The sequence below is a fragment of the Agelaius tricolor genome, unplaced genomic scaffold, assembly GCF_023055355.1.
Source record: "Agelaius tricolor isolate 1412-34295 unplaced genomic scaffold, bAgeTri1.0.p SCAF_4, whole genome shotgun sequence".
NCBI lineage: Eukaryota > Metazoa > Chordata > Aves > Passeriformes > Icteridae > Agelaius > Agelaius tricolor.
The window spans coordinates 47,369,339-47,386,372 of NW_027269264.1; the positions used below are offsets into that span (position 1 = coordinate 47,369,339).

Here is a 17,034-nt window from a genome sequence, read left to right on the forward strand (position 1 = left end):
AAGCCATCTGCTAATGCAATATTGTTAATGAACATTGAGAGACTATGGGCAAGTATGGTGTTTATGGTTGTTTTTATTCTTAATGTTGCACATGTATTATCAACACTGTTGAGAGAAATGCAGTGTTGAGCTTATCAGCTCTTAGAAGCTCTGCAAGACAAGAACTGACAACACCAAAAATAAATGGTTACATTTCAGCATCAAGTGCCTCTGCAGAGATGCATCAGCTTCATCCTTTTTCTATGTTTTCCAGAGTAGAGTGAGTCACATACTCTCAGGAAAACCAATTTTCTCCTAGGTAAATTCTTATTAATTTTAACAAGCCTGTGGGAGCCTCAGATACCTTTTCTTGATGCTGATTGTCTCCACTGAGGGCCCAAAAGGGGCTCAGTGCGTGGCAAACCTCACCACAGCATCTGCATCCTTCCTGCCTTTTGAAGAAGCCACATTTCATGTTTTCTTTTGTTTTGTGGCTCTTCATTTCACACCCATGAAAGAGAAAGACTGGGAAGACAGAGCCTCTGGACTGTGTTTGAAACAGTTTGCAGGTGCAGAGACAGCTGGAGCACAAGGGCCTCAACAGGCACAAACAGGAGGAAGCCAGAAAATGAAGGATTGTTGTCTTCCCAATTATCTTTATGCCATCATTAAGTCACTAACTTCCATTACCTCCATATCTCCTGGGAGGATGAATTTCAAAGGGAAGAGCGAGGCATCTATGGAGCCATAAAAACAGATAAAGGAGGAAGTGATCTGGTTTCACTGGACTGCACCACATAAACTTGTGCACCAGGAGCTGAGGTCATAAAGCTCTTATTCCACTGTGAGGCTGCAAAAGAAATTTTGCAATGTTTACCTATGTCATTGTCAATATTTTCTTTGAGGTTTAACACCATTAGAACATTAACATTTAAATAGTCAATGTTATCCCTGCTCTGTTACACAAAGACGATGCTGGCATTGATTCAAGCCCACAAAGGGACCACAGATCTGTGGCAATGTAAGAAGGGTTCTGAACATGCAGAGAGAAGTGAGAAGTGCTTTTATTTACAGATCATGTATATCAGTGCTTTTATTTACAGATTTATTCAGAAAAAAATGTTTCAGGAACTCATATTATCATTTCTCGTGACCTCGTGATCTTTCCCTTTAAAACCCACTGTCGGCTACAGACGACAGAAACATTAAAGTCATCTTTTCTCGGGAAATCTCCATAAAAACATCCTGTATTGTTCCCAGGACTTTGAGACAGTATCTTTATGAGTCTTTGTTAGAAATGGCAAACTGACAAAAAGTAGATACAATTTGGAAAACAATGTATAAACAAAAACAAAAAAAAATTCCGGTGCTCATTCTGAAGTTGAAAATGTATCTCAAGTGTTATTGAAAACAATATAAAATCTTACTAACTCATAAAAGGGGATAAAATAAGTATTTCTTTTAGCAATAGAAATGTTACTAATGTACATCACTAATATAATATATTACTAATACGTGAAAGGGGATAAAATATTTATTTCAGCAAAAGAAATGCTAAAATGTTAAAAATGTTGAAGGTTTTGAAGGTTTGTACTGTAATGCTATTAATTTGAGAAATTCCACCTCTTCTGTGCTTTTACACCAGTTCTGGACTTGAGCCATTATCAATATGATTATTTACTGTACTTAACATCAACTTTATAGCAGAGATGTGAGTATAAAGTTACAAGTACCCTGTGCCTGATCTTTCTCATCTGGTTTTATTTCCATATACATAAAATCAAATAAATAAAGATCCTCTCTGTATCATATTTATGTAAATGATACACTTAGACAAACCACACAGAATCACAGGATGGGTCAGGTAGGAAGGGACCACCGTGAGTCATCTGGTCCAGCCTCCCTGCTCCAGCAGGGCCACCCCAGAGCACACAGCACAGGATTGTGTCCAGAGGGCTCTTGAATATCTCCAGTGAGGGAGGCTCTACACCCCCTCAGTCACCTCTTTTCAGGGCTGACCAAGCCCAGCTCCCTCAGCTCCCTCCTCATGAAAGGGATGCTCCAGTCCCTCAATTATCCTTGCATCCCTCCTCTGAACCCTCTCAAAGATGAGCTGTCCTGTGATAACCAACCCTCCTCCCTCCCACTCTCACAGAAACAGTCATGGCTGAACAGAGAAAGGCAGGAGACAAGTCTGTCACCTTATCTTCATGGCACTTTCCTTTTTCTTTCTCTTACCAACATCTGCCGCTCACTCCCCTTTAACAAGCAGGCATGTGATGCAAGCAAATCCTTAAAGGAACTTCTGGACTCTTCTTTAGAGGACTTGAAGTCTTAGTAATGTCACAAGTATTCTGATTTTTTTCCTCAGTGTTCATTCTGTGTTTCATAGTGTTCTCATTAAGTTTCTTTGACTTGCTTGCAAACAAGCAACTCAGGTGGCTTGTGGAAGATAAACCTTTTTTTTCCAGAAAGGCTACACAAGTCAGCATGAATCATAAATGTCTTTGCCTTGGCAGAACTCACAGCTCTCACGTTGGTGCCTATGAATCACTACCAGTCCCTGAAGCATGTCAAAAAATGGTGCAAGTGAATGGGGCAATGGTGACATTTGATATTTTTGAACTGCAGAAGGATTGGGTGGAAGTATCTGCTGTAAAATGTCTGTAAATGTTTTTGGCATGACAAAGCTATAAAAAATGAGCTATAAAACAAAATTTTCCCCTCTAAGTTTCCAGCATTCCTTTCCATTCTCTAGCTGCTCCATCTTGTTAATTTAAGAGGCAATTGTTCAGGGTCACTTGTTCAAGATTGCACTGTGAAAAGTAATTTGTAATTTTTATGGGCCCTCACGTGATGCATCCACGAATGCTGAGGGAGCTGGCAGACATCATAGCCAGGGGGCTTATGATCATCTTTGAAAGGTCATGGAGATCAGGAGAGGTGCCTGAGGGCTGGAAGAAAGCAAATGTCACCCAATCTTCAAAACAGGCAAGAAAGAAAGAGCACACAGGGAACTGGAACCAGTCAGTCTCACCTCAATCCTTGGAAGGGGCAGAGGCCCCCTCAGGGTGTTCACTGATGACACAAAGCTGAGGAGTGGCCGACACCACAGAGGCTCTGCAGCCCTTCAGAGGGACCTGGACAGGCTGGAGAGATGGGCAGAGAGGAATTGTCTGAAGTTCAACAAAGGCAAGTGCAGTGTCCTGCACCTGGGGAGGAACAACCCCTGGCACTGGTACAGGCTGGGCCCAACCTGCTGGAAAGCAGAAGGACAAGGACCTGGGGCTCCTGGTGGACAACAAGCTGTCCATGAGCCAGCAGCGCCCTTGTGGCCAGGAGGGCCAAAGGTGTCCTGGGATGCACTGGGAAGAGCGCTGGCAGCAGGCCAAGGGAGGAGATCCTGCCCCTGTGCTCAGCCCAGGTGAGGCCGCGTCTGGAGAGCTGTGCCCAGTTCCGGGCTCCTCAGTAAAAAAACCATGGAGCTCCTGGAGTGGGTCCAGCAGAGAGCTACAAAGGTGATCAAGGGCCTGGAGCATCTCTCTGATGAGGAAAGGCTGAGAGGGTTGGGCATGTTCAGCCTCTAAAGAGGTGACTGAGGGGACCTCATAATGTCTGTCAGTGTCTGCAGGGAGGGATCAGAGCAGGGACCAGGCCCTGCTCAGTGGTGCTGAGCAACAGGACAAGGGACAATGAGCAGGAACTGAGGCACCTTCACGTTCCACCTGAACATGAAGAATTTCTTTGATAACAATGGAACATTGGAACAGATCTCCCAGAGAGCCTGTGGCATCTCCCTCACTGGAGTTATTTAAGAACCTTCTGGATACAATGCTGTGCCTTGTGTTCTAGGATAACCTGCTTTGTTGCAGTGCAATTTCCTCTTTCACCTATCCCATCCCTCTCAGGTGTGCCAACCTTTCCCCCTCCCCCTTTTGCCCTCCTGCTAAGAGCTGTCCATCAATCTTAACATTCCAGCAAGGGCGTCGTGTGGTTGGCAGAATTTCAAAAGATGCCCCTCAGGTCCGGGTTCATTGGCCTGTATATCCCTTGACCCTTCCCCTGCTCATACCTGGTTGGCCCTCACCTGTCCCTCCCCTCCCCCTGTCCCTGGGCCTTAAAAGGACACGAGACCATGCGGCCGGGGTGTCTGTGTGTGAGCTGTTACAACATTCAGAGGTCTACCATGCTGAAATAAAACTCTGGATTAAGGACTTTATGACAGAACCTGCTTCTTTTCTCTTCACTGCTGCTTGAACTTTTTCCACCAAAGGTAAACTGAGTTCCTACTTTGCCTGGATTTGTTCTGAGTGCCCAGCTGCAGCATCCAGCTGGCCAAAGGTGTCTCTGCGGTGAAAACACCACAACTGCAGCCTTTGGTCCAGCAGAAAGCGCCAGAAGAAGCCAGGCACCTCCACACCCGAAAACATTCGGGGTTTAATATTTAATACTGCTTGAGCAGGAAGACTGGAACAGATAACACTGTGGTCCCTTCCGACCTGACCATTCCATGATTCTGTTCCTTCTACAATGCTCAGTTTCACACATTGCTCCTACAGATATGCAAGATGTGTTAAGCAGCTGCATTTTTTTTAAATTGTAAATTAACACTTTACCTCACAGGTATTTTACCTGTGTGTTAAGGATAGTGACTTCAGGCAGAGCCATCAAACTGGAGGCTGTTCCCGTGGGCAAACACTTGCAGCAGTAGGAAAACAAAAGTCAGTGCTTTCCAACCCGGATTGCACAGTAGACTGAGATGAGCAAGCCTTCTGCTTCCAGGAGGAGAGCTGCCAGGTGTGAGGTTCCGGAGCACGGGGAGTTTTTGGCGAGGTACATTCCCAAGGCCCATTCCTGAGGCCGACTCCTGAGGCTCATTCCCAGGCCCATTCCCAAGCTCATTCCCGGGGCTCATTCCCGGTGCTCCGGAGGGAGCCGGGCGCTCGGCTGCCCCCTGCTGTTCAGCGCCAGCACCGCGCCCTCGGAGCCGCCCCCCCCAGCCTTGCCCAGCCTTGCCCAGCCCTGCCCTCCCCTGCCCTCCGCTGTCCCCTCCCCTGCCCTCAGCTGTCCCCTCCGCTGTCCCCTCCCCTGCCCTCCGCTGTCCCCTCCCCTGCCCTCCGCTGTCCCCTCCCCTGCCCTGCGCTCTGCACTCCGCGGGTTCCTCACCTCGGGGCGCTGCTGCCGTCCAGTTCTCTCTTCCTTTTCGTGCTTAGACACCCAAGGAAAGCTGCTCGCTGCCAGCTGTAGCCCGCTTGCCTGATGCATTGCAGGCACTGCCCTGTGGACATGTGGTGGTGGGAGCCCCCCATGGATGCGTTTAGCATCAAGCTCATGGCAAGATCTGGCCTTGGAAGCCTTCAGTGCTGAAGCCAAGAGTCAATCCTGCAGTGCAGCCGTTTCCCGCTTGTTTGGCACAGGAGTTTTTGTGGCATTGGCTCACGGCAGCTAAAGTGCATCAGGAGGTGGGGGGACAGGGGGGCAGCACAGAGGGAGGCAGCGCCAGAGTCTTGGACACCTCTGATTTCAAGGCTCCTCTGCTCTTTAGATGCTGAGAAGGAAATGTGACAAATGTGGAGTCTAAGGAGTGACAAGAAGGAAGGGAAACGTTTCTGACAGAGATGGCATTTGCTGAAGCCTGGGAGCTTTACACTGGGGATCTGCACGGCTGGCAGACCACTGTATAAGTGCATATCTCAGATTATTTGGAGTTTCTCCAACATTCAGATCTGATTTTTAAAAAAATAAATTATGTTAGCTTGCAGTGCAACTTGCAAGTTATTCAGTTTCCACAGAGGCCCACGTGTTTCTTTAATAACTGCTGCAGTTCCAACAAAACACCAAATCTCAACAAGTAGGCCTTTAAGAAATTTATCCCAAATATTGTTAGATTGTTAGATTACCATAACACTGCAAAACATGACAATAAAACAGCTTTTGGAACTATGATTCTCTCTGTGAAAAAGATGGCACCTTATCAAAGGGTGATATTCTTTTCTGGACAGGGATTTTGCATTTTGGAATATTTTCCTTGGAATTAGGTTATATCAAGTGAGCTCAAAATTCAATATTTCAGTTTACATCTCTGAAAATGAGACCTGAAATTTAAACCAGATTCTTCTTTTCCCTGTTATGATCCACTCTACAAACTGAGCAGTTATTTACTTCTCCTAAGAGAAGGATCTTTTTTACCTTCAGGACCTCATGGTTTGCTCTCTATACCTCTATATCCATCACTGAATTGGCCTATGAACAAGGGACTAGATTTCAGCAGGAAGTGACTTTTGATGGGCAAGAGGAAGACTATATTTACTCTAAGCCACCTCCACCATTTCAGCAGAAATTAAAAGTAATTAAAACATTTTTAAAACTCATTGAATAGGTGATTTGAAATACATAGTAGTAGATTATTTGAGGGCATAAAATTTGTAGAGGTTTTTCAGAATAAACATCAAACAAGACAGACACTAATGCTAATTCCACTGTATTGGAACAAAGACACATCCAGAGCAATCCATTTGCTATCAGAATATCACATAAAAGCACAGAATAGTTGGGGTGGCCTCTGGAGATGACCCAATACAAGCCCCCTGCTCAGCACAGGGTTGCTAAAGAAGTACAATAAGCATTAAGTCGGATTCTGAGCATCTCCAAAGTTGGAAACTCTCCAGGCAACCTGTTCCAGTGCTTGACCACACCATTTGAAAGGTTTTTTGGTTTTTTTTTCTTACATTTCAACGATGGAATTTTAGTTTGTGCCTATTGCCTCTTGTCTATTCCCTGGACAATACTGAGAAGAGTCTGATTTCATCTTCTTTAATCCCCACCCACATCAGATATTTACACACGCTGATAAAGCCTTCTGAGGTCCAGGCTGAACACCTCCCGCTCTGTCAGCCTCCCCTCACATGGCAAATGCTGCAAGCCCTCCATCATACTGCAGCCTCCCTGGTAAATACTCCAGAACTGGGTAACCTGCCCAGGACTGGGCACAGCATCCCAGCTGTGTCTCACCAGGCTGAGCAGAGGGCAGGAGCCCCTCCCTGGCCTGCAGGCAGTGTCCTGCCCCGTGCAGCCCAGGATGCTGCTGGGCTGTGCTGCACGGGCCCATTGCTGCCTCATATCCACCCTGTCCCCAGCTCCTTCTCAGCTTCCCGGTGAACTGGGCTCCAGCCTGTGCTGGTGCAGAGAGTGCAGGACTTTGTTATCCCCTTGGTGCAGATGCCTGAGGTTCCTGTCACACCATTTCTTTGGCCCATTAAGGACCCTTTGAATGGTGGCACAACCCCCTGGTGTGGGAGTCACCCACCTGATGTCAGCGTGCTGATCAGTCTTCTTCACAAATACAGACACAAGTGATTTTCCACAAGATTCCAGTTTCATCCAGTGTGAGGTTCAGCTGAGCAAAAGTGGGAGGGTTCATTGAACAATGATTTTAGAAGTCAGTGTTGAACAGGGAATTTGGCCATTGTACAACTGACCATACTCATTCAGCTGATCTGAAGGAAAAACACAAGTCCTTGGAGAAACAATATCTCATTATCCCAAGGAATGGACAAGTAAGGGAGAGAGCTGGTATCTGAGTAAGATACTTTATTTTGTGATTTTTCACACTGAAGAGTAATCAGTCCTTTCCAATCAGGAAGTCAATGTTTCCAAAAAAATGTTAACTAAAGAAACTGCTTCAGTCTGCAGCTGATCTTTTGGCCCGATTTTCTCAGCCATCTTGTGAATCTATATTTTACTGTTAAGATTTTGGGAAGGACTCTGAGTCTATGCACAGACATAGACAGAGAAACCTGCTAATGAGTATTATCAGCTACCCTTTAGCACGGGAATGAGTTAACTGGCTACTCATGTCACTGACTGCTACTGGGATTGTACCTAGAAGAGATTCTTTTAACTGCTCTCATAATGATAAAAAGATATTTTCAGTAACCCTCTTTAAATGGAAAAATAGGAATTATCTTTTGAGGAAAAAACCCTCACTAAAAAAAGAAATTCCAAGCTCTCAATCTAATGTCCTTGAATTGCACCACACCCATATCTGCTCCTGCTCCAGCTCAGGGATACAAATTAGATCAGAGCTTCTGTGCACACGCTCAATTGAATAATCAATTTTAGAGCAGACAGTCGTGAATGGGAATGAAGGGGACTGGATTTTTTTTTACTGTTAAAGTGAGTGCCAGAATAACTCACTGAGAAAGTGAAACAGCATTTCCACCAAAGAGGTATTTCAAAGGGAAACCTGGAAATGCAATTGGAGGTTGTTATTACATTAAGACCTTGGTTAGTTGTTTAAGGGGCTGAGATACTTAAACGTCCCTAAAGAATCAAAGTCTTTGCCTAATGAAAATATCCGGCCTTTAAAGGTTCCCTCAGTTTGTCACTAGATGTCAGCCTGCACCTTCAGGTCCCTACCCTTCTATAACCAAGTGCACCTCTCTACCAGCACCCCACCGGGACTCTGTAACAGAAGGAGACCAAGCAGGAAAATCATGTCAAGAATTCTGTAAGTATTGTTTTGTATCCTTCAGCAATGTTTATTTTAGTACATGAAAAGATGATTGTTACAAACAAAGACACGAACATTTGTAGGAAACAGAGTTTTTGAAAGGTGTTGTAGTCATTACTTATGAAACCCCGGGATATTGTTGAGCTGGAACGATCCTCTGCTGAGGCCACACACCCTATGCAAACAGAGCAACTGCACCTTCTGCCAAGACCTAGGCTGGTGCCCCTGCCCATGCAGCACACAGACAGATTTCGTGCTGTTAGCTGGGACTCACAGCTGAGGTGAAGCAGGATTTCTCTCTGCTCCTGCGTTGCTAGAGCAGTGCTCTCTGCTGTGCTGGACATGCACTGACCTGCACAGCCTGGGCTCCTGGTCTGCCCTAAATCAGCATTTGGCCAAGTGTGGATGCATTGTGCCTCTTTGAAACAGCAGATCCATGACTTACACTGGGTGATCAGTGGCTTGTGAGAGAGCTGCCCACTAATTTCATTGTCCAGTCCCTATACACTCACAAGGTATTTTCATGTTTGGGTGATTTGCCAAATGGGAGGTTTTTATGTCTCTAGTGATCAGACACCTGGGGTTTCCTCTGACAATGGTACATCGGCACTCTGGGCTAACTATGTGCTGTTCTGAACATCACCTGTGTATTTACTATTTTCCTGGCACAAAATTATGTCTACACTGACACTCACAAAAGCACATGGGTTTTGCCATGCTGAGCACCACAGAGGCTGTCTTTCAAGCAGTTTTCTATCTACTGAAATTCATAGTTACACTTCAGATGCTTGGAAAGCTGTTTATTTAATGCACAAGAACAGTTAAACATCAGATAGGGAAAAATTTTCCAGCAAGTTAAGCAAGAAATTACTCTATTCAAAAGCAAACAGTAAGAACAGCATCTGGCTGTGAGATTCCTCCCATGTCCTTAATTTACATACTTTCTCCTGGCCTACAGAAACATGATTATCTCTCTCTCTCAACTCTGGAATTAAGAGCTCATGGTATCCTTTTCTCATACAACTGTGCAACTTTCTTCACCTGCAACACAGAAATTAGGGCTTTCTCCCACATCAGAAATGCAGTTTTTTGCAAATCCTTTAGCAGATTAAGCTGCTTTACCAGCAGATCTAGAAAGACCTCAGGTTCCGGATAGCATACTAGAACTTTAATTGAAATAGGACGTGGGAGGAAGTTTACCACGGTCCTTGGGAAAGGGAGACCTAGAACCCAGATCTGGATCAAATTTCTATTCTGTATTTGCTGAAAAAAATCTCTCCACAATTCCTCTTTGGAGATTACACCCTAACCACTGTGCTGCCAAGCTGAGTTCGAGGGCTTTTGTTGCCATTAAGATCCAGCAACACTGAGCAATTCAGGCAACAGGGAACTGTTTCAGGCCAGAGAATATGAGCACATTCACAAAGTGGCCCAGAGATTGAGCCACTCCCCTGGGATGTGGAAAAGGGAACTGAATCTCTCAGGCTGTGGGGGATAGCTGTCACCACTAATTTAGCATTTCACAAGGGAGGGGGAACGAGCATAATCTGCACATACATTGAAGCTGCAACAGAAGCAGCACATCCAGGCACAGATTCTAAAGGATGGGGGAAATGAGTTGAGTTCACAGCCGCTTCTGACTAACTGCATGGCCTGGCACAGGGTCTTCTGTGTTGGGATGCAGAGTTGCCTCCCTCACAGGATACACACTGTGGCCAGTCCCAAGAGAAATATCCCCATTAAGCACAGAAATAAGTGCTACAGAATTAAGCAGATTTAGGCATGCTCAGGAACAGGTTTCTAGGCACAAAAATTTAACTAGAAAAAACTTAAGTACCTACAGACTTCACCGGTCAACCAAGTCAGGATTTAGAGAGGCAGTTATACAGTACTTAGATGCTCAAGTTCTTCTGCGGATATGTCTGATTTCTTCGGAGTCTTTGCATCTGTGTAAGTGTGCCCATCAGCCACCAGCTCACTTCTGCTGCTCTTCTTCAGACAACTTGTAAACCAGTATCTTCCCCGTTAGCAAATGCCCAAGGCTGGAGAAGTCTTTTCTGCCTTGGAAAAAAAGATACCTTCTCCTTGCAGGTAGCAGAACCAGCTGCTTTCAGACCAAACAAATTTTACAACAGGAGTTGTAAAAAAAGTTCAGTACACCTAACAGAGTCTGAAAAGTGTAATTGCCACTATGGTGTAGCAGCTTTCTCTGGACAGAAATAGCAAGTGTTCTCCATGTCAGTACTTAGAGGTGACAAACAACCCTCTGCATAAATGCCTTTATAGCAGAATCAGGCAGATGTTGGAGTTAGACTGCAAGGAAAGGGTTTGGAAATAGAAAACAGTTTTGAAAATTGTATTTATAGAATTATCTTATATGCAGTACTAGGGATTAATGAACTTGTGTTCTGAAATCAAAACCAGAAATGTTGCACCTTCCTATCATTTAAAACAAATGCTTTGAACTTTTGGTTTCAAATTTTTTTCCTCATAATAAAAAAATATTTTAAGTAGATATATAGCCTCATCATAAAAATTTTCACAGCTTAAAATTACACTTTTTTCATCCCCCTAAAAGTTTGATTCAGATAAGCCTCACATTATTTCTCAGGCATTTCTGTGGAATAGAGGCTGGTAAAGGCCAATCCCTGACATTCTCTAGGCTACATAAGCACTGCAGGCCCTAGGGCTGCTCAGACTAGAGGACCTGAACTGAACTTCACTTGAAAAACTGGCAAGAGTCAGTGCAAACCCTCAGCAGAACTAAAGCCTTTGTGCTTGGTTTTAAGTGAACCCAGAAGTATCCCAGAGCAAGTGATTTGAAGTGGCTAGGGGTGTTTCTTTTTCCCTTTTTAAAAATATTTTATTTACAGTTGTGCTGATTTCCTGAAGTGAAATATGAACAGTCTGAAGTGCAGCAAAAATTAAGCCTGCAACCTCAGTGCCCTGGGTGAGATGCTGTCTTGCATCTCCATGGTCTGGTGCTCGGAGGTTTCCCTTCCCCTCAGTGGCCTGGAGAGAGGTGGGGAACAGTATTAGGGGGCTCACACCCTCCCTCCAAACCCAGGCAAAGAAACACCCTATGAAGCTGCAAATTCCATCCTTGGGCTTCTCCTTGTCTGTCTGGGTTGCTTTATGCCCTGACAGCTGCTGGGGGGATGGGGGGTAGCTAGAAAAGCAGATCCTGCACTGATCAGGAGGGGAGCACAGTGTTCCTTGTCCCTGCTCTTTCCCAAGTCCCTAAAAGAGGGGAAAGGTGCCAAGCCTGAACAAGCAGGAGCTTTGTACCTATTTGTGCTGGCTGTTCCACTCAGGGCAGGTTTGAAATAGAAGAGAGGCTGTCTGATCCCCAGCCCTCAGTGGAGCCCAGGGTTGATGTTTACAGGGTCCTGCAGCAGGGAGAAAGCAGCTCAGCTCCCTCTCCCTGCCACAAAAAAACACACAAGGTGGGAGAGCTACTTGCAGCTCCAGCTTGAGGGGATGTGGTTAAGGTCTTCCAGCCTCAGTCCACCCCAGCCAGCCCCTCACCTCCCTGTGCTGCTTTGCACATCCTGCATCCTCCCTGGCTGGGGTCCCATCACCCTCATTAGTCCTTGTTCCCCAGCATAGGCAGAAGCACTAAAAAGCATCTCATAGAGACATCCCACCACTACCTCCTCCTAGTCCTGTTCTCCAGCTCAGGGTGCATCTTACAAACAATGTCCATCAAGTGTCTCCGAGGGCAGACAAAACCGCAAAAGAGCATCTCTCACACAGAAGTCCTCCTTTACTCATCCCTCCTCCCCTTTTCCTGACCAGGCATTCAATATCCCCAGGCCACATCTGGCACTGTGCCAGCCCCCAGAGCCCCCTGCCCTCTCAGCAGTGCTGCTCCATGGATCTGGCGGACAGCGGGTCGTAGCGGCTGCTGTACGTCACCACCCCGGGTGGGTAATAGGCCACCTCTGCCTGCACGGCTGCAGCACGGGGAGCAGCAGGGACAGGCTGGACAGGCATCATATCATGCATGGCCTGCTCTTCCTTCTCAGGCTTGCTGGTGTCAGTGAAAGGGCGCATGGTGGTGAGGGAAGGGGAGATGATCCTCCAGAGGAGGTTCTTCAGGGCCTTGCGGAACTCCCTGCGCATGAGGCAGTAGAGGATGGGATTGAGGCAGCTGTTGGAGTGTGCCAGGCACACGCTGATGGGGAAGAGGTACACTTGGGAGAGAAAGTACTCGTTGCTGAAGTGCACCACGTTGAGTTTGATGAGTATCCCCCAGGTTGTAAGTGCTTGGTTAGGCAGCCAGCACAAGAAGAAGGACAGCACCACGATGGACACTGACCTAGTCACTTTGGAGCGGCGCTTGATGCTGGGGCCGCTGCAGGTGCTGCCCACGTGCTTGTGACTGATGAAGCGCACCAGGAGCAAGTAGCAGAGGCTAATGACGACCAGCGGTACCAGGAAGCCTAGCAGCACCTTCTGGATGTGGTACAGACCCAGCCACAATTGGGCATTGTTGCCTCGGCCCTCTGGGAACTTGACAAGACAGAGAACATCATCAAAGACAGTGGCAGTGGTGGAAAAAATGGCATGGGGCAGGGAAGCCAGGACAGCAGACAGCCAGATGAGTGCACAAAGCCACTTGGCAGAGCAGCAGCCACCCAGCGGGTCTCTTCGACGCTGATTCTTCAAGGATGAAGCCACAGAGCGGTATCGAGCCACACTCATGGCAGTGAGAAAGAACACACTGGCATACATGTTCATTGCTGTCACGTAGGAGACGATCTTACACATTGCCTTGCCAAAGAGCCAGTTGAAGTCCAGTGCATTCTCCACTGCCCAGAATGGCAAGGTCAGCACAAACTGGAAGTCAGTCACTGCCAGGCTGGTGACAAAGAGATTGATGGAGGATTTCCTCCAGCCTTGCTTGCTTTTCATCAGGTAGAGCACTAGCAGGTTGCCCACCAGTCCCAGGGCACACACCACGGAGTACACCAGGGAAATGACAATCCTCACCACGTCAGAACTGTCCCCCTGCATCCCGTCGGCTCGCTCCAGGTTGATGGTCTTCAAGAACTGCAGGAAGGACACGTTGCTCCCGTTGTCCATCTGAGGGCTCTCCAGGAAAGCCAGCGGCGTGTCCCAGGACTCCCTGTCTGCTCCTTCCTTTATGCCAGAGGCTGGCGAGCAGGCAACGCGCTCGCAGGGCTCGCCCATCCCATACTACGGTGGGAGACCGGTCTGCGGGAGCTTTTTCCCCAGAGGCTGACCAGCGGCGGCGGACGGGCTGCTGGGGCGGCGGCAGGGTCCGGGCACGGCACGGCGCGGCGCGGTGCCGGCGGTGCGGTGCCGGCTGTGCAGTGGCACGGCTGGCGAGGTGGCACGGCTGGCACGGTGACAGGGCTGGCGCGGTGGCACGGCTGGCGCCGCTGGGCTCCGCGCCGCGCTTTTATCCGCGCCGGCGGGGCGGGGCATGCGCGGTGGGCGCGGAGCTCTCCCCGGTGCTGAGCGCGGCCCCCGCGCCCCCGCTGCCCCCGCGGCTGCTCACGCGGATCGCCCCGTTCTGTTCTGTTCCGTTTCATCTCGTCCCTTTCCTTCTCGTCCCGCCCCGTCCCGACCTGTTCCGTCCCTTCCCGTCCCGTCCCGCACACTTGACCGGGAACGGCGCGTGTGAATCAACCGGGTGCTCCTTCGGGCTTAGTGCGGCAATTGCCCGGCCAGAGGCGATGCCCTCCCTCCCCCGCCGGTGTCATGCTCCCTTCCCCTATATGATCCCCCATCTCCTGAAGTGATCCCCGCTTCCCCTATGTGATCTCTCCCCGACGTGATCCTCCCAATCCCGATACGGTTCCCGTCCCCGATGTACTCCCCTCCGATCAGCGCTCACAGAACCCTTCCCCTCCTGCGTGGGGACGAGTTTTGGGGATGTCGCACCTTCGCCGAGCCGCAGGATGACCCGGAAACCACCCGCGCTTTCGCGCTTGAGGAACCTCGGCACCGAGCCGGACCGCGCCTCCCCTGAACGACCGCACTCCGGACAGGGACCCACGAACGCCCCTCCTGCTTTTGGGACTTGGGGAGACGGCGTCTCTCCCTCATTTTAAAGGGAAGGGGGCGGACAAGGGAGCTGTAAATGCCGGCTGTCTATGGCTGCAGCGCTCGGGGGAAGGCGAGAGCAGCAGCCGCCGCTCCCCGAGGCAGAGCGATCCCGCCCGCAGGGGGCCCCCCTGCCTTGCGCGGGGCTCGAAAATCGCTTCCCCACCAAGTCTGCCGCAGAAACAGACAGCAAGCGATGGGAATAGGAACAGAGGCTTTCCTTCTTCTGTTCCGCTTCTAAATAAATCAAGATAACGGCGCATTTTTAAAACCAAATAGATTCTGAATGTACCTAAGTGAAGCACTGTGAATCAGCCATACGGGGGAGATTTATGGAACATTTAACAAGTATATTATTTTTGCATTGATTTATCTCACTGAACTTCCTGCAAAGACATAGTCGTGTGTACTATTTGTTATCAGCAGTCCACTCGTCACTTTGATTTGTATCTGCAGGGGCCCCGTAAAAGTATCAGCCAGATGATGGTATAGGAGTGTTAAAGGGGAACAAGAGTAATTAAAAGTTTTAGACACCATTCATATTACTTAGAGTGAGGGTGCAATTTACTGGAATTAGCAATGCAAGACTCTGGGAAGGTTTAGTCTGCAGATTACTTGGTATAATAAATAGCTTGGTACCAGAATGACCAAAAAAAAAAAAAAAGAAAGAAAAAGAGAAAGAATTGACTGACCACATCAGGCCTCAAAAAACGGACCCCTGACATGGTTTCCTGGTTTAACGGTTTAAACAATAGTTTCCTGTCATGGTTTAACCCCAGCCAGCAGTCCAGCCCCTTGCAGCCACTCATTCACTCCCCCACCAGCAAAACTGGGCAGAGAATTGGAAGGGTAAAAGCTGGAAAACTCGAGGGTTGGGATGAAGACTGTTTAACAGAGAAAGTAGAAGCCACACATGCAAACAAAACAAGGAGTTAATTCATCACTTCCCATGGGCAGGCAGGAGTTCAGCCATCTCCAGGAGAGCAGTGCCCGCCACATCTAGATGTCACTTGGGAAGACAAATGTCATCATGCCCAGCATGCCTCCTTCCCTCTTCTTCCCTCCCCTTTATATCCTAAGGTGATGTGACAAGGTCTGGAATATGCCTTTGGTCAGTTGGGGTCACCTTTCCTGCCTGTGTCTCCTCCCACTCTCCCAAGCACCCCCAGCTTCCCCACCAGCGTGGCGGGGGAGAAGCAGAAGAGGCTTTGGCTCTATGTAAGCTCTGCTCAGCAGTAACTAAAACATCTCTGTGTTACCATCACTGTGCTCAGCACAAAGCCAAAACATAGGAAAATTAACTTCAACCCAACCAAATCCAGCAAATCTTCTCAATTTTTCCAAATAATGGATTTTTCCCCTAGGTTTTCATACCTCTTAATCACTGATTAGGGTTGCATCTAGGTGGCATTTTCAATACACATTAAGTTTCAATAAGCATTAAGTTGCATCTCTCAGCCTGCTGAATGGCAGCAGTTTTCCTAATTCTTTCAACCAGAGGAAATCATCCTTGCAGTGAAATTCAACAACCCCATTAGTCCCATCAGTGTTGCACAGTCGACTGTAAAACAGCACATGCAGAAGACAAAGCCACTGATCCCTTAAGACCAGCAGAAGAACCATCATATAAACAAGCAATGTAAAAATGCTGAGTTTCAGCCAGACCTGCAGAGGTTCTGTAAACAGTGCAGAGAGTGAGGTGCCTCCCAGCCCACAGCAGCAATGACTGCCTTAGCACTAGAGTCAGCACTTACCCAAAACCAAGATTAGTAAAACATTTGAAATAAGCAAATTCTTGTTCAATTTTCCCTCTCCACTTAGCCCTGCTACTATTATAGCCCCCAAGGAAAAAACAGTCAGTAATCGAGCCATGCAGAGACTTGATAAATTATTAGTGAGGTTGATAGTGCAGAAGTGGACTTTTTCTAGATTGAATTCTAACCTACTCTCATCACATTGCTATCTTCACATCCAATTTTAAATATGTCACCAGAAAAATTGCAGCAAACATGCCTTGCATAGAATAATTTCTTCTACCATTTCTTCAGTTTGACACATCTTGCTGATATATTGCTGAGACTGAACAGTCATAATGATCCAGAAACGGGAAGAGGAGGAAAATAATGTCCAACCTTATATTGCTTTTTCTGTTAGTCACCCAGAGAAAGCAATGGAGTGTGAAGTTAGGTATCTCCTGGGAACACTGGTAGTGAATTTTGAACTCAGGTCTGCAAGTGTGAAATGAGTGTCCAAGGTTTCTGCTCACGTTTAGACCCTCAGAAAAATTCCTTTTTAGTCTTGGGTGGGTTTTTTTTTTGTCATTCTTCATTTCAGAGATGTTTTAGAGGCAGGTAAGGGAACTTGCAACAACACCTAGATGAATAATAAAAGAAATATTTGCTGAATTATTTATTTAACACACTGCCACAACACTGCCATAGCTGAAAAGATGTTAAAGAAAACCATCA

At 47.4% G+C, this 17,034-nt stretch overlaps 1 protein-coding gene across 1 annotated transcript; it reads right to left on the reverse strand.

Moving 5' to 3' along the window:
- Positions 1 to 9,276: 9,276 nt before the first annotated feature.
- Positions 9,277 to 14,052, reverse strand: RXFP3 (relaxin family peptide receptor 3). The gene has a single exon (XM_071425579.1). The coding sequence runs from the start codon at positions 13,685 to 13,687 to the stop codon at positions 12,350 to 12,352; it is 1,338 nt and encodes a 445-aa protein (XP_071281680.1). The 5' UTR covers positions 13,688 to 14,052; the 3' UTR covers positions 9,277 to 12,349.
- Positions 14,053 to 17,034: the final 2,982 nt, after the last annotated feature.